The sequence below is a fragment of the Equus caballus genome, chromosome 9, assembly GCF_041296265.1.
Source record: "Equus caballus isolate H_3958 breed thoroughbred chromosome 9, TB-T2T, whole genome shotgun sequence".
Lineage (NCBI taxonomy): Eukaryota > Metazoa > Chordata > Mammalia > Perissodactyla > Equidae > Equus > Equus caballus.
The window spans coordinates 64,196,035-64,217,861 of NC_091692.1; the positions used below are offsets into that span (position 1 = coordinate 64,196,035).

At 34.6% G+C, this 21,827-nt stretch overlaps 1 protein-coding gene across 33 annotated transcripts in view; it reads left to right on the forward strand.

Annotated features, from left to right (window-relative positions):
- The window catches only part of RIMS2 (regulating synaptic membrane exocytosis 2), a 572,519-nt gene that overhangs the window by 169,094 nt on the left and 381,598 nt on the right, over positions 1–21,827 (forward strand). For all 33 annotated transcript variants that reach the window (XM_070221631.1, XM_070221642.1, XM_070221652.1 and 30 more), the window contains one exon: positions 19,621–19,931. In XM_070221631.1, the coding sequence (XP_070077732.1) occupies positions 19,621–19,931 (311 nt within the window). The remainder of the gene's footprint in view (positions 1–19,620; positions 19,932–21,827) is intronic.

A 21,827-nucleotide genomic window follows, 5' to 3' on the forward strand; every position in this document is an offset into this window, starting at 1 on the left:
TGGTAATAGTAGACTATCATCAAAAATTATTTTAAATTACAGATCAGCTTACCACTCATTTAGGTCATTATTAATTCACAATTGGTTAAAATAACATAAATACAAATTTTGATTAAAAATTATTAAATATAAGAAAATTTTACTAGAAATTCATTTTTTAATGGGATGGATGGGACTGGTTTTCTTTTAAACCTTGTTCATAAACACGTGTGAATATTACTTATTACAGACCAAGATAGAATTCAGCATCAATTTGATTTCTATTTTTTTAATTTTTACAGATGCAAGTGCTAAGTGAATTTGTTCACTTTAATGGCTAGATGTGAATAAGTGTTTGATTATAACATTCACTCACTTCTTTGAACTCTTTCCAAGTTATATGACAAAAAGGAGAGCAATCTATCATCAAAAATTATTTTAAGTTATATATCAGCTGATCATTCATTTAGGTTTTCCTTCAGTTTGTTGAAAGCAAAGAATTGAACACACCAGGCTCACAAAATGATTCGTTACTCAGTCAGTGATTCAGTCTGTAGTTTCTGGGAGTCATACTGAAAAGGCTTTACCAAAATTTATCAAATGACTATTTATTAGTCATTTCACTTATTGCTTTTTCACTTAGAGGCACTTTGTTTAAACCAATATACTAAAAAGGATTTGGAAAAGGTTAATTTTAGTACCCCTGGCAATTATAATTTATATGGATAAGATTATTTTGCCTTTTCACATGTTTTAAGCTATTTTTATAATATCTTAGAACTGCATATTTAGCTTTTTCAGTTGATAGAAAATATGGAACATATGAGCTAATAGGCATAACTAGTCCTTGTCATCAGACCAATTAGCCAAAAGGAAATTTCTGAAAAAGTCTCACTTTATTTTTCAATTTAAATAATCATATTAATACACATCCTTTGATGAACTTAGTGTGATTTCTTAATGTGACAAAAGCTATGGATAGTGGACTGCATTTACTCAACATTAATGTTATAGTAATAATATTTCCCATTTTAATGATCACATCTGATACTTAAATAAGGACCCAACTTTTTGGGAGCACTTTCTTTATGAATATGAGTGTTATTAATGTAGGGTTTAAAGTATAGGTATTACTCATAAGGCTGTTTCTTGTGATTACTCACTGAATCCACTCCATTCATGGAGATCCTCATATACATTGCCAACTAAGCCCAAAACGACCTGAATGTTGGTATTCACAGTTTTGAAATCTCTTCATCGGTTGATTCCTGGGCAGGTCTCTGTCTGCCACAATTTCATCAGTTACGTTGGTTTCAGTATAACTCTGAATGATTGGAAATGTCTATAATCAGTCTGTACATAATATATTCTATCTACCACAATTTTAGCTACAACCTGCTGATCAAGGCTCCCTGCAATTTTATGAACTCTATAAAGTATGGTATTATCTATAAAGCTTTAATAATATTGCACTGGTGGACTTATCAGCTAATATCTTTTTAGCTATTCACTTGTGGAGCAGAATAATAACTTTTTTGTCATGTAAGATTTCCTAGCTTTAGCAGTGAACAATATTAATTCATAAAAGTTTTCCAAAACCAATCTTGATTAGTGCTTGCAGGTTGCTAATACCCAGAGTTTTTTCTTATAACATTAGTAGCTTTCTTTAGGGTTTGAATGTTTTACAAATAGAGGATGCTACAAGAGAGATGGTTTTATACTGTTGCTTGACAATAATGTCTCAAGAGCAGAATTTCTCTGGAGCAAGGCATTCTTTCACAGTTTGGAGTCACTTTCCCAGAAGGGTTATATATGCGAGGACATTTCCTTGTATATTCCCATACCTGCCTAGTTAACTCTGTATGGATTTTAACAAATTGTAAGTTATTAAATAGCATTAGTTTATTATTGAATAGCATATCACAAACACACTTTTTAAGATGTGATCTACTTTATTAGCAATTAAGATATTTTTCTAAAGAACAATGCCAGTTAAAAATGATAATTTCAGCTGCTTCTTACCCTCAAATTATGTCTTTTGGAATTAAGTGCAATCAGAATTAGATTCTGCTATGCCTTTCTTTCAAAGTTTGTTTAGCCAGTAGCTTGTTTCGTCATGGGTATACAATTGTAGCATCCCTAGTGTTCTCTGGACACAGAAGAAAACTGCACATATAAGCAAATATTGGTGCTAGCTGTTGACGTAATTCCATTTATATCAATATCTCGTCTGCAAGTGTATTGTATACATCATGTATATATAACAGTAAGTGTCCACATATTTCTTTCTTGTCACTATTTGCCAATTATCTATAATGACTACTTTACAGATGTATTGAGAAATTAAGTTAAGAAAATCATGATTACATGCAGAATAAGACTGCTAGGTGAATTTGTTCATCGGCAGTTTCTATTCCATTGAGGTGATGCTAGTGTCCGATTTGAGAATATTTTCTAAAGATTAACTCTAGATTATTGACCTGCAACAACTCCAAATTTAGTTTATTTACCACTTATCCAGTTATCAAGATCATTAACAACATCACATAACTGAACTGAAGTCTCATTTCTATCTCCTATAAGCAATCAGCATCTATATTTCTTGATTATTTGTCTTATGGCTTTGTTGATATCTCAGATTCTTCTGTTTACTTTTATCTTGCAAAAATACTACTTTTTGCTCTAAGGAAGAATTTGAGAAAGTGCAGTTTTAATTGTTCATATATAAAGCTTCTCCATTAAGTATATCTTTTGCTGATGGTTTTTGAATTATAATCTTTACCAACCTAAGCAAATGCCCTTTTATTCCTGCTTTTATTACCAAGTTAAAGAAATGCTAGTTTTTCTAAGAGTTACTTTAGTATTCCTGGTTTTATGAGTTACTGTAAACCATAAAATTGTATTGAATTTTATTAAATGCTTTTCTTCATTGATTGAGATAATCGCATGATTTTTCTTCTTTAATCTGTTATAATGATTACATAACTAGGTTTCTGATGTTCCATTATCCTTACATTCCTGGGGTTAAATTGTAGTTGATGGTGATATGACATGTTTTTTAGTTGTCTTGGATTTTGTTATTTAAGTTTTAGTTTATGTTTTGGCTCTACATATATGTGACTGAATTTGTTATATGCTTTTTTTTGTCTTATGTCAAATTGCATTTGCTTCATAAAATGAACTGTATAGCTTTTGTTCCTTTTTAAATTTAATTTTATGAAACAATTTTTATAGGATAGGAATTAATAGTCCCTTAAAAGTTTGATGGAATTCACCTGTAAAATTGTAGCAATTGCTATAGGTGCCCTACCCATAGGTCTTTAGCTCTATATGGGTACCAGATGATACCCACAAATGGTTCCTGAACATACCAATGGTTTCTTGCATCTCTCTGCCTAAGGGCATTTTATGGCCAAGGGAATAGGGTTAACCTGAAGAACAGGGGCAGAAGTGCCAATGAGCTACTAAATAAATACCCTAGCGGCCTTGCCCCCGAGTGGGGTGATTCTGAGAGGGTTCATCAAGACCAAGCTCCATTTGCCCCCCAGAAATGACCTGCTTTTTAATTGGCCGTTTATTGGCTTTTCTTCCTCCACTGTTTCACTGTACTTTTTGGGATCATCTTTCAAATAAACAAACTACTTTGCATTCAGATCTTTGGCTGAGGATCTGACTGTGGAGAAACTCAAAATAAGACAAAAACCTGGGGCCACCCCATTGGCTTAGTGGTTAAGTTTGTGTGCTCCACTTTGGTGGCCCGAGGTTGGTAGGTTCAGATCCCAGGTACGGACCTAGCACTGCTCATCAAGCCATGCTGTGGCGGCATCCCACATAAGGTAGAGGAAGATTGGCACAGATGTTAGCTCAGGGGCAATCTTCCTCACACACACAAAAACGACCACAGCCATCGGGGCCAGAGATTTCCTTTAGAAGAGGTATATTTTTGTTAATTTTTAAATTGAGATAAAATTCACATAGCATAAAATTCATCATTTTCAAGTGGTTTTTAGTATATATACAATATTGTGCAACTATCACCATTATCTAATTCTAAAACATTTCCATCACCCTGAAAAGAAACCCTGTGCTCATTAGCAATCTCTCCCATCTCCCTCAACACCCAGGCAACCACTAACCTGCTTGCTTTCTCTATGGATTTGCCTATTCTGGACATTTTATATAAATGAATTTATACAATAAGTGACCTTTTGTGTCCAGCTTCTTTCATTTAGCATAATGCTTTTAAGGTTCATCTATGCTGTAGCAAGAATTAGTACTTCATTCCTTTTTATGGCTGAATAATATTTCATTGTATGGATAATACCCCACATTATTTGCTCACAAATTGAAGGATATTTGGGTTGTTTATACTTTTTGGCTATTATGAATAATGCTGTTGGGAATGTACACTTATAAATTGTTATGTGGATGTACATTTGCAATGATCTTGGGTATTATCTAGTAGTGGAATTGCTGGGTTTTATGGTAATTCTATGTTTAAATTTTTGAAGAACTTCCAAACTATTTTCCACAGTAAATACAACATTTTATATACCTACCATCCTTGCCAACACTTGTTATTTTCCATTAAATATCTCACATCCTTGCCAACACTTGTTATTTTCCATTAAAAAAAATTATATCCATCCCAGTGGGTGTGAAGTTCTTTTGAGTTCAATTGCGGCCACCACTGTCCATCATAGCTGTGGCTGAAATCGGAGGTAAGCCAAGGAGATTTGACACTGGCCAGTGAAATAATGAGACTTAACATGGACTTCATGTGAAAAATCTAATATCCCTAAGAGACTGGGGTTTGAATTCTGGCTGCATTACTTACCAGCTGGAAGACCTTGTCTATGTGACGTAATCTTTTAAATCTTCAATTTCTTCATCCATTTACTGAGAAGAATCACTATAGATTAAATGAGATAACAAATATACAAGAATTACAAGAGTGCCTGGAACATAGTGAGAACTTAAGAAATGCTATTTATTGTTGTTGTTTTCAGCAATAGTAGCAGTTGCAATGGTGGCAGTAGTGGTTGTGGTACTGTTATTAGTAATAGTATGAGGATTTGAGCTAGAGCCTAGAGTTTTACTTGCAATCCAGTCTAATCTAGAGCCTTGCTTTGCAAAGTATGGTCTGCCAATCAGCAGTGACAGTGTCACTTGGGAGATTTAAAAAAATTCAGCATCCCCACTCCTCTTCCCCCAGACCTAGGAGTCAGAATCTGCCTGTCAGCAAGACCTCCTGGTAATCGGAAGGCACGTTACATTTTGAGAAGCACTCATGTCTAATACATCATTTTGGCATTCTCAGCTTACCCAATTCCTTATAACAGGCAGTTTCTGCAGTTTCCTTTTTAAATTTTTAACAACTTTTTTGAGGTGTGATTGTTATACAAAAAACTTCACATATTTATTGTATGCAATTTGATGGCTTTTGAACATATGCAGGTACTCGTAAAACCGTCACCAATCAGGGTGATAAACATATCTATCACCTCCAAAACAAATAAACAAACAAATAAATAAATATGGTCCCCGCCCCCCCCCATAACATTCTAAAATCAGTTGGGTTAGATCAAAAGTAGGACCTTGATTGAACAAGCTCGGAAACCTGTGAGGTAAGCTATCATATTTTACTTTTGTTTAAATGTTTAGGCAGTTTTAGTGCACATAAAAATATTTGTGCATTTTGAATTTTACTAAACAAATATTTTTATCAGGAAAAATGTATTTCATAATAGTACTTGAATTTGGAAAGTTCTTGTGTTATTTTATTTTTTCTTAAAGATAATTCATGAAAGCCCATGATATTTGAATTATAGAAATTTACTAAGCAAACAGATTTTTAAATTAATTATCTTATTAAGGTCATATTGGTTTATTATTGTGTAAATTTCAGGTGTACATTGTTATATTTCAGCATCTGTATAGACTGCATTGTGTACACCACCAAAAGTCTAGTTTCTGTCTGTCACCATATGTATGTGCCCCTTTACCCCTTTTGCCTTCCCCCTTCCCCCTTTCCCTCTGGTAACCACCAATCCCTTCTCCTTATCTATGTGTTTGTTTATCTTCCACATATGAGTGAAATAATATTTTGTCTTTTTCTGTCTGACTTATTTAGCTTAGCATAATACTCTCAAGGTCCATCCATGTTGTTGCAAATAGCATGATTTTGCCTTTTTTATGGCTGAGTAGTGTTCTATTGTGTATATATATCACATCTTCTTTGTCCATTCATCTGTTGTTGGGACTTGGGTTACTTCCAAGTCTTGGCTATTGTGAATAATGCTGCAATGAACATAGGGGGTGTATATATCTTTTTTTTTTTTAAGGAAGATTAACCCGGAGCTAACATCTGCCACCACCAATCCTCCTTCTTTTGCTGAGGAAAACTGGCCCTGAGTCACATTCATGCCCATCTTCCTCTACTTTATATGTGGGATACCTGCCACAACATGGCTTGATAAGCAGTGTGAATGTCCGCACCTGGGATCTGAACCGGTGAACCCTGGGCAGCCGAAGCAGAACATAAGAACTTAACCAGTGTGCCACCGGGCCAGCCCCATATATCTTTTGAATTAGTGTTTTCATGTTCTTTGGATAAATATTCAGAAGTGGAATAGGTGGATCATATAGTATTTCTATTTTTAATTTTTTGAGAAATCTCTGTGCTGTTTCCCATAGTGGCTGCACCAGCTTGCATTCCCACCAGCAGTATATGAAAGTTTCCTTTTCTCCACATCCTCTCCAATGCTTGTTATTTCTTATCTTTTTAATAATAGCCATTCTGATGGGTGTGAGATCATATCTCTTTGTAGTTTTGACTTGCATTTCCCTAATAATTAGTGACGTTGAACATCCTTTCGTGTGCCTGTTGGCCATCTGTATATCTTCTTTTGAAAAATGTCTGTTCAGGTCCTCTGCCCATGTTTTGATTGGGTTGTTTGTGTTTTTGGTTGTTGAGTTGTATGAGTTTTTTAATATATTTTGGAAATTAACCGCTTATTGGGTTTATGTTTTGCAAATATTTTCTTCCAGTTGGCAGGTTGTCTTTTCATTTTGTTGATGATTTCCTTTGCCATGCAGAAGCTTTTTAGTTTGATGTACTCTCATTTGTTTATTTTTTCTTTTGTTTCCCTTGCCTGAGGAGACATGATATTAAAATAAAGAAGCAAACAGTTTAAAGAAAGTAATGTATAACAGTTCTATACTTATTGTTAATATATTAATTCACTCATTCATTGAACATATCTTGGTGTTTTCTAGGCACTTGGGATATAGCAGTGAACTAAAATAGACAACATCTCTTACGTTCCTGGAGAATGCATTCTAATTAGGAGACGCACCCAAGAAATGAGATGTATAAGTATTAGACTGTGTATGTGCCCTGGAGAAAATTAAATCTAGATACTTAATTTGTGGTGGTGTTGGAATTTATTTTGGATGGCCTTGAAAAGTGACAGTTGAGCAGTGACTTGAAAGAGTTAGTATTGCGCATATTTAGGAGAAAAGCAGTTCTGATTAGGTAATAGTGAATACAGGGGTCCTGTGGTAGGAGTATGCTTGATATGTTGGAAGAGAAACAAGGAAGTCAGTGTGGCTGGAGCAGAACAAGTGGGTGAGAATAGTGAGACACAAGGTTAGAGAATGAGATCTCAGAGGACCTTTAGAATCATTGTAAGGACTTTGGCATTTATTCTGAGCAAAATAGGGAGTATTAAAAGGTTCTGACCAAAAAAATGACATGATGTAACTTACGTTTTAAAACGTTTCAAAGAGTTTACTTTGACTTTTTGTTGAGATAGATTAATGAGGAGAATGAGAAAAGAATGGAACTTGGGGGACCAGTCATGAAGTTATTGCAAAAATTTAGGCAGGTGATAGTGGTGATGTAGATTAGGGTGGTTGTGGTGGAGGTGGTGAGATGTTATTTCTGTAGACGTGTTTTAAAAGTAGAACGAAAAAGATTTTCTGGTGGAATGTATGTGGGGTATGAGACAAAAATAATTATTCCAAGATTTTTGGCCCAAGACCAAGTGGGAGGATGGAGAGTTGTCATTAACTGCTGTAAAACTGTTGATGGAACAGTTTTGGGGGGAAGGTCTGGAATTCAGTTTTGGCCTTGTGAAGTTTGAGATGAATCAAAATACAAATGCACTGAAGCTAAATATGTCTGTTCTCTTAATTTTTTCCTGTGATACTGTTTATCTTCTTAAGATAGTAAATCTCCCTTGGGAGGGCCAAGTTGGACTTGCTTTACATTGAACTCTGCTTTGAAGTAGGTCAGACGACTGTATGTGATTAGTAATGTTATTGCCTTTCAGTGGTTACAGGAGCAAAAAGGATAATTTTCAAAAGGAAGTCCATACAGTAGTGCATGGCCTCTGGAAATTTACTCGCAAGGACCTAAATAATTTTGTCCATTAACCTTAAAGTTTTAAGGAATTACTAACGAGAATCTGAGAAATAGGTAAATGAAGCTTTATATTTTGAACTTCTTTCTCTGGAATCTTAAGAATTTCTCCCCTGAAGAGTGTTCTACAGTGATTTTCATATTACTGTATTTCACTGGTATTTTGTTAGTATTGCCTCTAGTTTTACACCTTCAATTCTCTTCAATTTAGATAAAGCATCATCTTCTTCACCATCTGTTAGCCTTAATATAATCATGCTCTTGACCCCTTCCTTTTATTAGATGCCCTCTTCAGAAATGGTTGTGTTCTGGGGCCGGCCTGGTGGCGCAGTGGTTAAGTGAGCATATTCCACTTCTCGGCAGCCCAGGGTTCACTGGTTCGGATCCCGGGTGTGGACATGGCACCACTTGGCACGCCATGCTGTGGTAGGCGTCCCACATATAAAGTAGAGGAAGAGGGGCATGGATGTTCGCTCAGGGCCAGTCTTCCTCAGCAAAAAGAGGAGGATTGGCAGTAGTTAGCTCAGGGCTATTCTTCCTCAAAAAAAAAAAAAAAAAAAAGAAATTGTTGTGTTCTGTTCTCCATTTTAAATGAAACCATCAAGGTGAATATGCTTTCCATTTTAAGAAAAATTAAACTTGCTTCCCCTCATTTTTAAACCATAATTTTACTTAAAATTTATTGAAATGATTTTGTAGTTCTATAATTTATACATCATAACTTTTAAGTTCTTTTAAATAAGGGAAAAGAAAACTTTCAGTTGATAGTCTGTTTGTATTTACTCTATTGAATCCTTAAGTCAATATGCAATGGAAAATAATTGTCCTAATTAATATCACTTTTTATAATATAGAATAATGATACTCTTTCAACTCACTTTTTAATTTTTATTAAAGTTACTATATTTTAACTGAAACAATTTATTTTTAGGGAAAAGGTAGGTTAACAATGTGGTACTAATATCCAAGAATCCAGTGGGTCCCCAGATTGAACAAAGTGCTATAGCGCAGACTAGCGGGAAAACTTAATAACTGCAGAAATGTTCACTTTCATTAATCTTGCTGGCTACTGTTTCAAGAGTTGTCTTTTATGTAAAAATTACTTGGAGAAATTTAATCTTAAAATGCAATTATGAATTAAGATAGGATAAAAAGTCAAATATTTATTATGAAGGCAACAATTACCAATTCTGCTAATCAATGTACAATTAAATTCTTCTCAATGTCTAATTTACTTTGGCAGCCAATCTTGTAGTTTTTTGATAAAATGTAATTTAGAACAGAAAGTTCATAAGACAAATCACATGCTTTGATGAGAAGAAAAGTAAAAACAACTCTACAAAAGATGTTCAGCTAATTGGTTACCTTTGATATAATTGCCTGACTCCCTTATACATACCCTCCCATAAAAAAGAAAAACCCTAAAAGTTATATTGTATTTTACAAAATATATTTGTATGAAAATTCAGTAATTAGTTCTTAGTTAACTAATATACTTATGTTAAATATATATTTACCTTCAGTGTGCTTACGAATATCAGTAAATATTTTCAATAGTCCAATTAACCTTAAATGGTTACTAATCTAACATTCCTAGCTATACATTTTCCATCTCCTCCCACTGTTTTTTTCTTTTCCGTGTTTTTATTTTGAAATATTTCAAACATGTTGGGAAGTTAGAGAATAATACCAACCAGTTCCACAAATCTTGACATTTTGCTCTATTTTCTATTTTTCTTTTTTTGAGATACAGCAGTTATCTTGAATACTCATCCTCCCACACATTTTTATTTGTATAGTTTAACTTTATACATATATACTGCTAAGCCATATATAGTATTATTTTGTAAGGTTTTTAACTTTACTGTATATTACACTGTATATATTTTCCTGAAACTTGCTTTTTATCTCTATATTTTGTTATCGCAAAATTTAGATTCATTTAAGTCTAATTCATTCATTCATTTTGACTGCTGCATGTAATTCTTCTGCATGAATATGCTATAGTTTGTCCCCTGTCATGTTGACTTTAGGTTATCTAAATTTTCTTCTAAAAGAACTAGTGCTCAACCAAATCCGTGTTCATGTCTTCTTGTGCTTGCTTGAGAATTTCTTTCAGGTAGAAGTAAGATTTCTGGGTCCTAGAGTATGTAGATAGCCATTTTCAGTTTGACTAGATGTTGTAGAATGGCTCTTTAAACTGGTTGAAGTAACTGACAATCCTGAGAGGAATGTTTGTGAGTATTGCTTCCTCTACTTCCTCTCCAGTGCTTGGTATTGTCAAATGTTGCCAAACTGAAGAGAGCGAAATCGTAACTCCTTGTTTTACATTACATTGTTTTGCATTTTCTGATGAGGTTAAGCACCTTTTTATTTGTTTATTTTCCACTTGGATTTCTCTGCGGAACCGTATATTCATTCCTTGACCTATTATTCTACTGTGATGTTTGTCTTTTTCTTGTTAAACTATGGAAGTTCTTCATATATTCTGAGTGCATATCTCCTGTTAACTGTATACATTGCAATAAAACTTCTAGATCGTGGTTTCTCTTTTTACTTTATTTTATCTTATTATTGTACAATTCAAAAGTGTTTAAACATTTTAATACAGTATAATTTATTTTTTTATAGTTTGTGTGTTTTGTATTTGGGTTAAGAAATCTTTTGTCTTCCTGATTTCATAAAAATAATCTTGACATTTGTTTTAAAAGTTTTGAAGTTTTCCTTTCATGTTTCATTGTTTAATCCATCTGGGATGGATTTTTTTTTTAATATGGTGTGAGGTGTGAATCTATTTATTTTTTTCTAGTATGGATAACCAGTTGTTCCAGCTATATTAATTGAATAGTGCATCATTTCTCCACTTGTTTGTAATATCAACACTGACGTATATGAGAATCTGTTTCTAGAGCCTCTGTTATGGTCCATGATCTAGTTACCGTCTCTCGACTAATACCACCCTGTCTTAATTTCTATCACTTTATAATAAGTAGAGCTAATTCACATCAAACTGTTATTTCTCTTCAGAATTATCTTGATCTTTCTTATCTTTGACTGTTTTATATTCATTTTAGAATTGGCTTGATAAATTTCATGAAGAATGTGGTAGGAGTTTTCATTAAAATTGCATCGAACTTTGTAGATTTAATTTGGCCAGACTGACATCCTTGTGATATTTGGTCTTCTCATCCCCACAGAATGTATCTCTTCACTTATGTAAGAAAGTAATTCACTCCTTTTTTCTGGTTTTGCCATTAAAATTTTTCTAGTTTCACAAATTGAGTTGGGGAATTTTTCTTTTTTTTCGTCTCTCTATAATGCTTTGAATAAATTTGAGATTATTTATTTCTTCCGTGTTTGGTAGAAGTCAAATGTAAAGCCGTCTAACACCCCAATTTTTGTGTGTGTGTGTGAAAGGATTTTTTTAAAAAGTTTTCACTGTAGTTTGTGCTCTTCTCTCTCTCTCCCCCTTCCTTCTTTCCCCTGAGCGTATCCCTTTCTTATTAACAATTTTGTGATTGCCTTCATGCAGCGTCTGGGTTCTCCAATCCAGAACCAGGTCTTCAACTTGCCTCCATCTTGATATTTAGTAATATTGCAAATTAATATATTAGTGATATTTTAAATTAGTGATCGTGCAAATTCATGTATACAAACCAAGACTGTGGTTCAGTGTCTTATTACCAGACTGTGTCCCATTTGCCTAAGCCCATGGCTCCAGGGAATCTGTAGCTTGAGTTAGCTTTCTACAGCATTTTTTAAGCTCCTTTTATTAATAAAGAAGGTCTTGGGCATCAAGAAGTGAACCTAACTCCAGATTCTCATTTTACACGGAGCACTTTTAGCTCTTCTATTCCAAAAGAGCTATGCTCTCAGCCACTGGTGCCTGGTTTTTGACTGAGTGCACAGTGGGCCTGCAGCTTCAGCCCTACTCATCTCCTTTCACTTCTTTTCTATTTTAATTTTAATTGAACTCATTTATTTCTATAAGCTAAAATTTTGGGTGCAGAAACAAAAATCTTTCTATAAAAGCCCTATCTATATAGCAGAAAAATGTTAAAAGTTGATTTATATCAAGGCATAAAACAAACTACTTAAAAAAGTAGAGAGAAAATAGAGAGTTAGGGAAAGTAGAAGGAGGCATAGAAGTTCAAGTTTAGGCAGGGTGGTAGAGCTCACTGTAATTTTTAATTCTCTATAATTTCCCTGAGGCTTTGTCAGTTAAATTGCATTCTGTTTTTTTTTTTTTTTTTTCGCAATTGTGTGTTTTGTTTTGATAATTAGTAGAACAGAGATCTAAAATTTTTGGTAATATCGATTGCATGGCAATACAGTAAATGATTGTATTTTCAATCATTTAATTGTCTTTCATTTTCGTTACCATTTCCTCTCTTTTAATTAATATTTGGTATCTCAAATTGCAAAAACGTGGGAGATGAAAGCTGTTGAAATTGCTCCTCAATTATCTGATAGCTCAGTTTTCTAATTTAATTGGTTATTTATTGTAAGTTCATGGAAATCAATATTCAATGATCTAGCCACTTCACTTCTCCTATTTAATTGGTTGAAACCAGTTTTAGTTTCACTTGATAACTCTGTTTGATGCATACTCACAAAGTGAATGAATCTCTCAATACTTATGATACTGCTGTCTGTTTCTTTTCAAAGGAACTAGCTTACTACTAATATGCTATGAATAGCATGTTGAAGTTCAACCATAGGCAGTAGTGGTTTTTTTTTGAGCAATTACACAGATTGTTCTTTTTGACTTTCCAAATTGACTCTGTTCTCTAGTTTCTGATATGTACCTCAGGGCCTCCTACCTTTGATTTGTGCTATTTTTTTAGATACTGACTTCAGTAAATTTGATATATGCAAAACTTGGCACTTTTAAAATAGTTTCTTCAAGTAGCATCAACTCTGGTTAGCATTGTCATCTTCCCTAAAGACCTACCCTAGATTCCTTTTCTATCCTCTCCAGCCTCCCATCCCACACCTCTTGCCCAGAGCAGAGAAATCAGCCATTTTACCAGAAACCTGAAGCTCCCAGTACTTCTCTTTCTGGGTATAGATCTGTTCCTTACTTTGTATTTTGGCAAATATTAATCTCTGAATATAGCTGATAATGTTCAAATCACAGTGTAAGAGGTGTATTATATTTGAAGTGCCTCTCAGTTTAAATTCTTTTATCGGTAAGTTGGCTTCTTTTTTCCTTTTTGCCATTAAGGCGATAGATGGGTTAAGGGAAGCTATGAAAGGATGAAATAGGAAGCCTGAAGCTTATTACTTCAAGCCTGAAGGTACTTGGGGGAAAGTGTTAGGTATACGGAAAAGGGAAGTTGAGGAAAGCCTACCTCTTTTATCCTTGTACATTGTGGGGAAGGAGAAAGAAGACAGAGGTAAGGCCAGGAAATGATCAGAGGTATGTTCTAATCTCTTTCCAGGCTTTGACCCAGGAGGAGGATGCGTGTTGGCTAAATTGAAGGGCAGCTTTTATCCTTCTAAATATTTGAGGTTCTTGGAAGAGATCACCTTTCAGGATGCCCTAGCACCCACCTCCGGCATAAGTACTTCAGAGTGAACTCGGCAGTGCGTCATGGTTAGGCTAAGAAAGGGCCAGCATTAGCTTTCCAGAACTGTCCTTAGTTCCATTGTGGCATGGAGGAGACAAAAAGTAGCTGCATGTCCCTGTCACGTCACTCCCCCCATAATGAGGGATGAGGTGACTTTACAGAAAAGGCTGCAGAATGGATAGCTTGGGCCACAACTGAATAGAGGATTATTTAGGAACTAAGAGGAATCAGCAGCACCTTCAGAGCTGAAGTGAGATCAGGTCAATAGTGGAGCACAATCCTGTCTAAGTTGAGAAGAACCAGACCATGAATTAGATGAGCTGGAGGTTTCAGCAGCAGAAACCACACAGAACACCTATACAGTTTCTTGGAAAACAGTAAAGGAACAGGTAGAAATATCATAAATAGAGAATTTATCCAAAGGAGCTATTTAGCAGACTAAAATTTAGTGGGTGGCTTTAAAAAAAAATTTGGCTAGTCTGCTGTTGAGGAAAATTATATCAAAAATAGAGAAATAAGCTCCATTTCTTTGCAAGTAATTTTTCAAAGCGACAACAGCTAACAGAGAAGAGTTATAACAACTGAGACTTGCGGATGTTCCAGGTTAAATCTTCTTCTGTACTGCTGCTATCTCTTGAGAGGCTTATGGAAGACACTCTCAAACTTTCCTGCTTCAGCCTACAAACGTGGCTGTAGCTAGAGGTGCCATGTTTGCATTCATGGGGAATCTGGGAAAGTCTTGCTGTTTGTCTTGGGGTATCAGATGAATTAAAATTTCTGATTTCTGTTTTGTAATCCAGAAGCCTACTATATAAAGATTACAGTGATCTTTTAATTGCTTAAGGAATATATTTGAAAACCTGCGTTCCTTTTATAGCATTTATCATAATTGTAATATAAACCATATCTGTGCAATTATTTGTTTGTTACAGTCTCCCCCACTATGCTTTAAACTCACAGCAAAATCTCTGTCTGTTGAGCTGTATTCACCAGCTCTGGGCATAGTGTCTGGCACACACTAGGCATTTAGTGAATATTGTTTGAATGAAGAAATAATTAATGAGTTAGTGTTAATAGTTGTTTGTCCATCTATAAATAAAATGGAATTTTATGGGCTGAATTAGTTTTTATGGTAAGTTATAGCTTCACCCAAGTTTGTCTACTAACGCTGAATGTAGTTTTAATCTTTTGGGTTAATATAGTAAATGCGTAATATTCAGTGGTGTCCTGATAAATGCTAACAACTGGTTCTCTATAGGAAAAAGCCTTAATCTGTGGCATTTGCCAGTTCCTTTGTGTAAATAGACCCACCAGGGCTTGTTTCAAGCTAACTCACATTACTGAATATGGTGCTGAGAAGAAATGTGCGCAACTGGTTCTTATGACTCAGTGAAAGCTGGCTCCACAACAACACTGAAGGACTTTTACATGCAAGCTTTAGTCATGCATTGTTCTTCACATACAAAGACTGTGCTGGTGACACACATTCACTACAATATGTACTTTAAAAAGATTAGTTAAGGTAGTGCTATCAACTGTAAACGATAAACTCAAAAAGTTTCTGTAGCTCAACATAATAGAAGTTTATTTCTCACTACGAGAAGTCCACACTAGTGTGGCTGATCAGCAGACGGCTCTCTTCCAAGTGCTCATTCAGGTTCCCAGGCTTCTTTTTTGGGGGGCTCTTTTATCCCCTAGGGTCTTGAATAAAGAGCATGATGGTAGAATATGAGTATTTTTTAATGGTCATGGAAATGGCACACATCATTCCACTTATAATCCATTGGCCAATATGGCCATGACCATCTCTAACTACAAGGGAGATTGGGAAATGTAGTGTTCCAAGAGAAAAAAGAAGTAAGTTTAATAGCTACCAGGACATTTTACAGTTTTCTAGTCATGCGATAGGTTAAACTAATCAATTTACACTCTTGTCTGACTCATGTACACATTTATAAGCAGGCTGGCAATGATTAGAGGTAGAGTCTAGCAAATTGTTTTATCTGTGCAGAGTTAGCTTGATCTTATGAGCTTGGCTTGTTGTCTCATTAGCACCGGTCTCTAACCAGTAATTCTTCCCTTCTCTGAATTACTCTTTTATTTATTATCCCTATTTAGATGAAAATCACATAATTTTGCAGAGCTTTACATTTCTTTAATTTATTGTATGCACTTAACATAATTTTGTTTTTTGCTTTCTTTGACTATTTAGTGTAGCTATTGCATTTACCATTTTTATGGTTTTAAAGAGGTATTTCTATTTTACTTAGTTTTTTTCCTCCCTTTCAACTCCATCAAGGATGTTTGTGGAATGTAAGATATGGCAATAAATGAAAAATATGGGTCATTAGTGAAAATCCCGTTTTTTAATATTGCTATATTACTTTGAAAAATTTGGCATATTTAGAACTGAAGCTAATAATATCTTATAACTTTGAATCCTTTATGTCTTTGTATTATCAGAGCCTAAATGTTTTTGGTAATTATGAGGACCACCAAAACTAGTAGGCTCTAACCATGGTGATTTACAGGCATATATATTACTAAGATATTTTTAGCAGTCTTCATCGTAAGATACATTTGATGGTTAGCTTAATTGGTTAAAGGGTTCCATTAACAAAAGCCCTGTGATTTTATTCCCAAATTAGTTAAATTTTTTTCCATGGACACAGAATTTATCTCTAATAGACAGTTAGTGAAAATTCATCTCATAGCATGTATGTGTGTATGTGTTTGTGAGATGTAGTTCAGTCTCATCAATTTACAAATTAAGTTGCTATGTGTATAGAGGGCTTCTTCAAGTGAAAGTCTCAGTCCCCTGTACTACTTGAAGAGAGTGGATTTAGGCTTCCTAAGCTTTAAAGATAACTAAACGATTAATCTAAGAGTGGGAGGAAATAGTTAAAGAAGAAAAGGAAAGTGAATTGGGTATTAGGATAGAAGGATACTGGGAGCTAGCAGTTTAGGAGGGAGCATAGGATCTAGTCAGAAAAATAGCAACCAATATGGATGCCCAGAGAGTACAGGAAGGGTATTAATACAGAGTCTTTAATAAGAATCAAACATAATCCTTCATGCCCTACACTCATTTTTCTTATATTAATATCCACTGGGTGTTAACAGTTGAGGAAAACAAAGCCCCTAATGCTTCCAGGTCTTTTTTTCATTGTGCGCTGTGGAGAAATGATGCTATTACTATTTGTGTGGTGAATAGTTCATTCTGAGGTAAATTGTCAGGGTTCATGGCCTGACAGAGCCACTCTGAGGAGAACACAGGTAACCCATTCAACATATTGAGTTGGGAATTTCTCCCCTAACCAATATTTGTCTAACTTTATCAAGCATCAAAATCACTTGTAGGATTTGACAGAAAAAAAAAATCACAGATTTCTGGGTCGTGTCCCAGAATTTCCTATTCGGTAGGTCTGGAGTGGGGACCTATGCGATTGCACTTCTAATGAGTTCCCAGGCAATACTGCTGCTGCTGTCCCAGGGATATTCTTTGAGAATCTCTGCTCTAGAAGAGGTTAAGTAACCCACTTACCTTGTGACAAGTAATGAAGCAACAATAGGTTGTTTCTGCAGGTGTTTGTGATTGGATACTTGTCTGTCATAAATTCTCATTTCTGTTTCATTGTCAATTACCAGGCACAAAAGGATGTTATTCTTTAATACTCTTGAACTTATATTAATATCCTTGAATTATATATCATATAGCATATATTATCACTATAACACGAATAGTAATTTGTTTAAAATAACACAGAAAAGTTGAAATTCAAACAATTTTAGCATTATTTTGTGTCTCTTTTAAAAGAGATCTGCAATACCTACATTTGTCACAAGATGGCATCAAAAGCCTGAAGATCTTGGTTGAAATTTGATTTTTGAGACTACTGATGGGTTCGGTATGTTTATATTTCGTGTGTCTTCAAACCAAAAGAAATTTGAACTATGAGCTGTATTTTAAAAATCTGAGTAAGATTTTGGTATTTTCATATCCAAAATACTTTCCTATTTACTTATAAAAATAAAATAGTCACTTATTTTGATGTTATTGATGACTAATTGTTTTGGAAATCAATGAAACATAAATCTCAGTGCAATAATATCAGATATCATATCTCCTCCAAAAGGAGTTCAAATTAATTCAAGTCAGTAAGCATTTAGAAAGTCTTACTGTTCTATGAGTTATAAGGACTAATTATGCAAATAATTATGCAAAGTCTATATCTTTGCACCCAGTCAGGTTTGAATTTAGTTGGAGATAAAAGAAATGTATGTGCAATTCAAAGGGAACAAACTAATAAAAAATGATCAAGTACAATGTTGTGTGATATGGACTATACAAACAATATAAACTGGAATAATGGGTGATTAAGCAAAAAATTTAAATGGTATTTTATAAAAACATCCTTGTGTCAGTTGAAAACACCATGTTGAATCTTTTACTTTAGTTATCTATATCATTATGGTTTATTTACACTATGAGAAAATGTTTAGCAATCTGGAGAGCTGTGTAAGATTCAGTATTTGAGTAAACGAAACATCAGAAAACACTCACTTGAAGTATGAACTCACCTTTCATTTCATGAACATATGATTTTATTTTTTCTGATTAATTGAAAAAGATTTTTCAGAAGAGGGTGAAGGTTTTCTGGTACACAGATCTTAGTTATAATATTCTTAGATTCCTGGAGTCTGAAAAGCATATCTATTAGAAAATTGAGTGTAGAATGGTGGTTACCAGGGGCTAGGGCAAGGGAGAAAAGGGGATTTGCTATTTCATGGGTATAGATTTTGAGTTTTGCAAGATGAACAAATTTTGGAGATATGTTTCACAACAGTGTGACTGTATTTAACACTACTGAACTGTGCACCTAAAAATGGTTAAAATGCAAATTTTATTTTTTATCACAATATCAAAAAGCCCATGTCCTCCTACAAATTATGAGTAATTAAATAGTTTTTACTGAGCATCAACAATTTTCCTAGCTTTATTTTAGCGATTAGGGTCTACTTAAAAGAAATGAAAACCCCCTCAAAAAGCCTGTAATATAATTGGTGATAGATTAACCTAATATTAGTAGGTAATCTACTGAAAGTCTAAACATCCACCCAGGCATTGTGCTAGACTATTTTTTTTTAGATTATTTCTAATCTTCCATCCTCAAAACAATACAGGAAAGTAAGAATTAACATTTCGATTTCTCTATTTTATCATTAAAGATGCTAAGTTTTATAGACGTGAAGGTTCAGTATTTTGTTGAAGGTTGCAAAAGTTCTAATCTCGCAGTTGGTATTTAAACGCAAGTCTGTCTAGCTTCAAAATCCATTTCTGTATACTACACTATGCCCCTAATTTAAAGAAAAACTAGTTAAAGAATACAAATAAACAACTAGTAATTTGGCAGTCTAGTTTGGTATTTCTACTGCCAGTAAACACTGTGTCTTTCGTTATAATTCTTGGACAAAAGTAGAAGAAAGAGTATGTGAATGAATTACTGGTAGCAGTTAATCTGGATTACATTCAGAAAGGATAACCATTTAATTGTTTTTGTTGGCTTGAATTGTTGTCTCTCTTTTTGTTTGTTTTTAATTTTTGGAAACACTAATTTCTTTTCCCTATGTATTCATATGCAGGTTATGTGGGTATGTAATTTGTGCCGAAAACAACAAGAAATCCTCACTAAATCAGGAGCATGGTTTTATAATAGTGGATCTAATACACCACAGCAACCTGATCAAAAGGTTCTCCGAGGACTGCGGAATGAGGAAGCGCCTCAGGAGAAGAAAGCAAAACTACATGAGCAGGCTCAGTTCCAAGGACCCTCAGGTGACTTATCTGTACCTGCAGTGGAGAAAAGTCGATCTCATGGGCTCACAAGACAGGATTCTATTAAAAATGGGTCAGGAGTGACGCACCAAATTGCCAGTGACATAGCTTCAGACAGGTAAACATTTTGCTTAATCTTTAGGTAAATATATTATTTTTAATCTTCTTTCCAAACAGAAATAAAAATACATGAGATGTTTAGGCAACAATGAATTGTCTAAATGTAATGCAAACATCCGTATGTTTTATATAAATGCTGAAACTGATGTTCAGGACTTGAGCTACTATGGGTTTGAACAATCTTAGGTTTGATGAGGAAGTGTCAGGTTATTAGATTTTCCAGAATAAAGTGAAATAAAACAGGGAACTTAGATAGGAGGTTATTGTCATAGCAAAGTCAAACTGGGATAAGAGCAATGGGAATGAAGAAGAGATGGTTTTTAAGATGCTTTAGAGAGGCTGGATTGAGGAGACTAACAGGAAGTGGAATTAAGAAAATGGGGAAGGTTAACAGTGTCTCCAACGGTTCTACCTTGGCCGAAAGGATGAGGTGGTTTTCCAAGCAGATACATATAGGTGAAAGGGTTTTATGAGTTTGATGTATCCATGGGCTAAGTGTTATTACTATTTTGGCTCAGTTCTATGGGCTTCTCCATGTTCAGAGTGTTAGACTTTTAAAATAGTGTTTATGGTTCTTCTATTTCTACCTTTGGAAGGGGAAGAATGAAAATTGTTCATGGAAAGATTATTTTTATATACCATATTCCTCTGTTTGAATGGAAAATTGAGAAGAAAAACTCTTCTTTATACTATTTCTGTTGTCTGGAAGTGGCAGGTACATTTCTGGGTGAACAAGTATAAAGTCATGCATTTGTGGAAAACAAGTCAAAACTGTACTTATAGGATGATGGGTTCTGAGCTGTCAGTTATAGATATAGATAACTGGGAGTCACTTTAGGTGGTACCTAAAACCATCACCCTACTGTGTTGCTGTGTCTTGGGAGAATAATAAAATGATGCTTGTACTAATTCATTTGAAACCTAGCAAAAGTGAAACAGACAGTGTATCCTATCTTTGGGTAAAACAGTGGTGATTTCATGGCTGGAATGCTATGAACACATCTCTGTGCAAAATCTTAGGAACCCAAGAATTTTAAGGTTAGAGGACTGTCTTAGATTGAGGTTCACCTTAAGCAAACAAAGATTTTAGTGCAAATAGTTTATTTGGATGGCAATCCCAGGCACCACGTGTAGGGGAGAGGGAAATGATCCAGTTAAGAGAAAGAACAGAATACCAGGCTCATTCAAGAGCACGTTGCCTCTTTTGTCAATTGTGTCTCAATCTTACTGTGACTTCTGGGAGACAGAGTATAATGACCTCAGAGTTCTCCTTTATAATGGGCAAGGAAGCTGGGGTATTTATCCATAACTCTCTTTATTATTGGTCTAGGGCTGTTCCAAGGGGATGTTAACTCTGCTTCTCACTGGCCAAGCATGTTCCTTTGACCAGAGAAAGCACTCAGGCAGAGTATTACAAATACAGTAGAAGACGCTGTTATGTAGGGAACCGCGAATGATGAGGCAGTGTAGGTTGAGACAGTAGCAGTGTCTGCTACAGAAGGACTTCAGAAATCAAGAAAGTCTGTAAAATGGCAACTAGAATGGTCAAGGTATATGAACTTGGATGAAAAAAATAGAGGATTACCAGTGGAGATAGGATTTGAAATGAATGAATGAAGGACTAAATAAAATGGGTAATGGGAATATACACTCATTCTTCAAAAACTAGATAGCTGCATGAGATAGTCTCCTTTGGAACTTAGGTTTAGGAAGAATAAAAGGAAATACTAAAACACTGGGTCACTTAGTAGATTATTAAGTTTTGGAATGCATATCATCAGGAAGTTGTGGATGTTAAAAAAAAATCCAACAAATTTATGAGTAATTAATTCGTCATTGTAGGGAAGCTTGAAGCATATCTCTAATCTTTGAAGAAGGTGGTAATGAACAGATA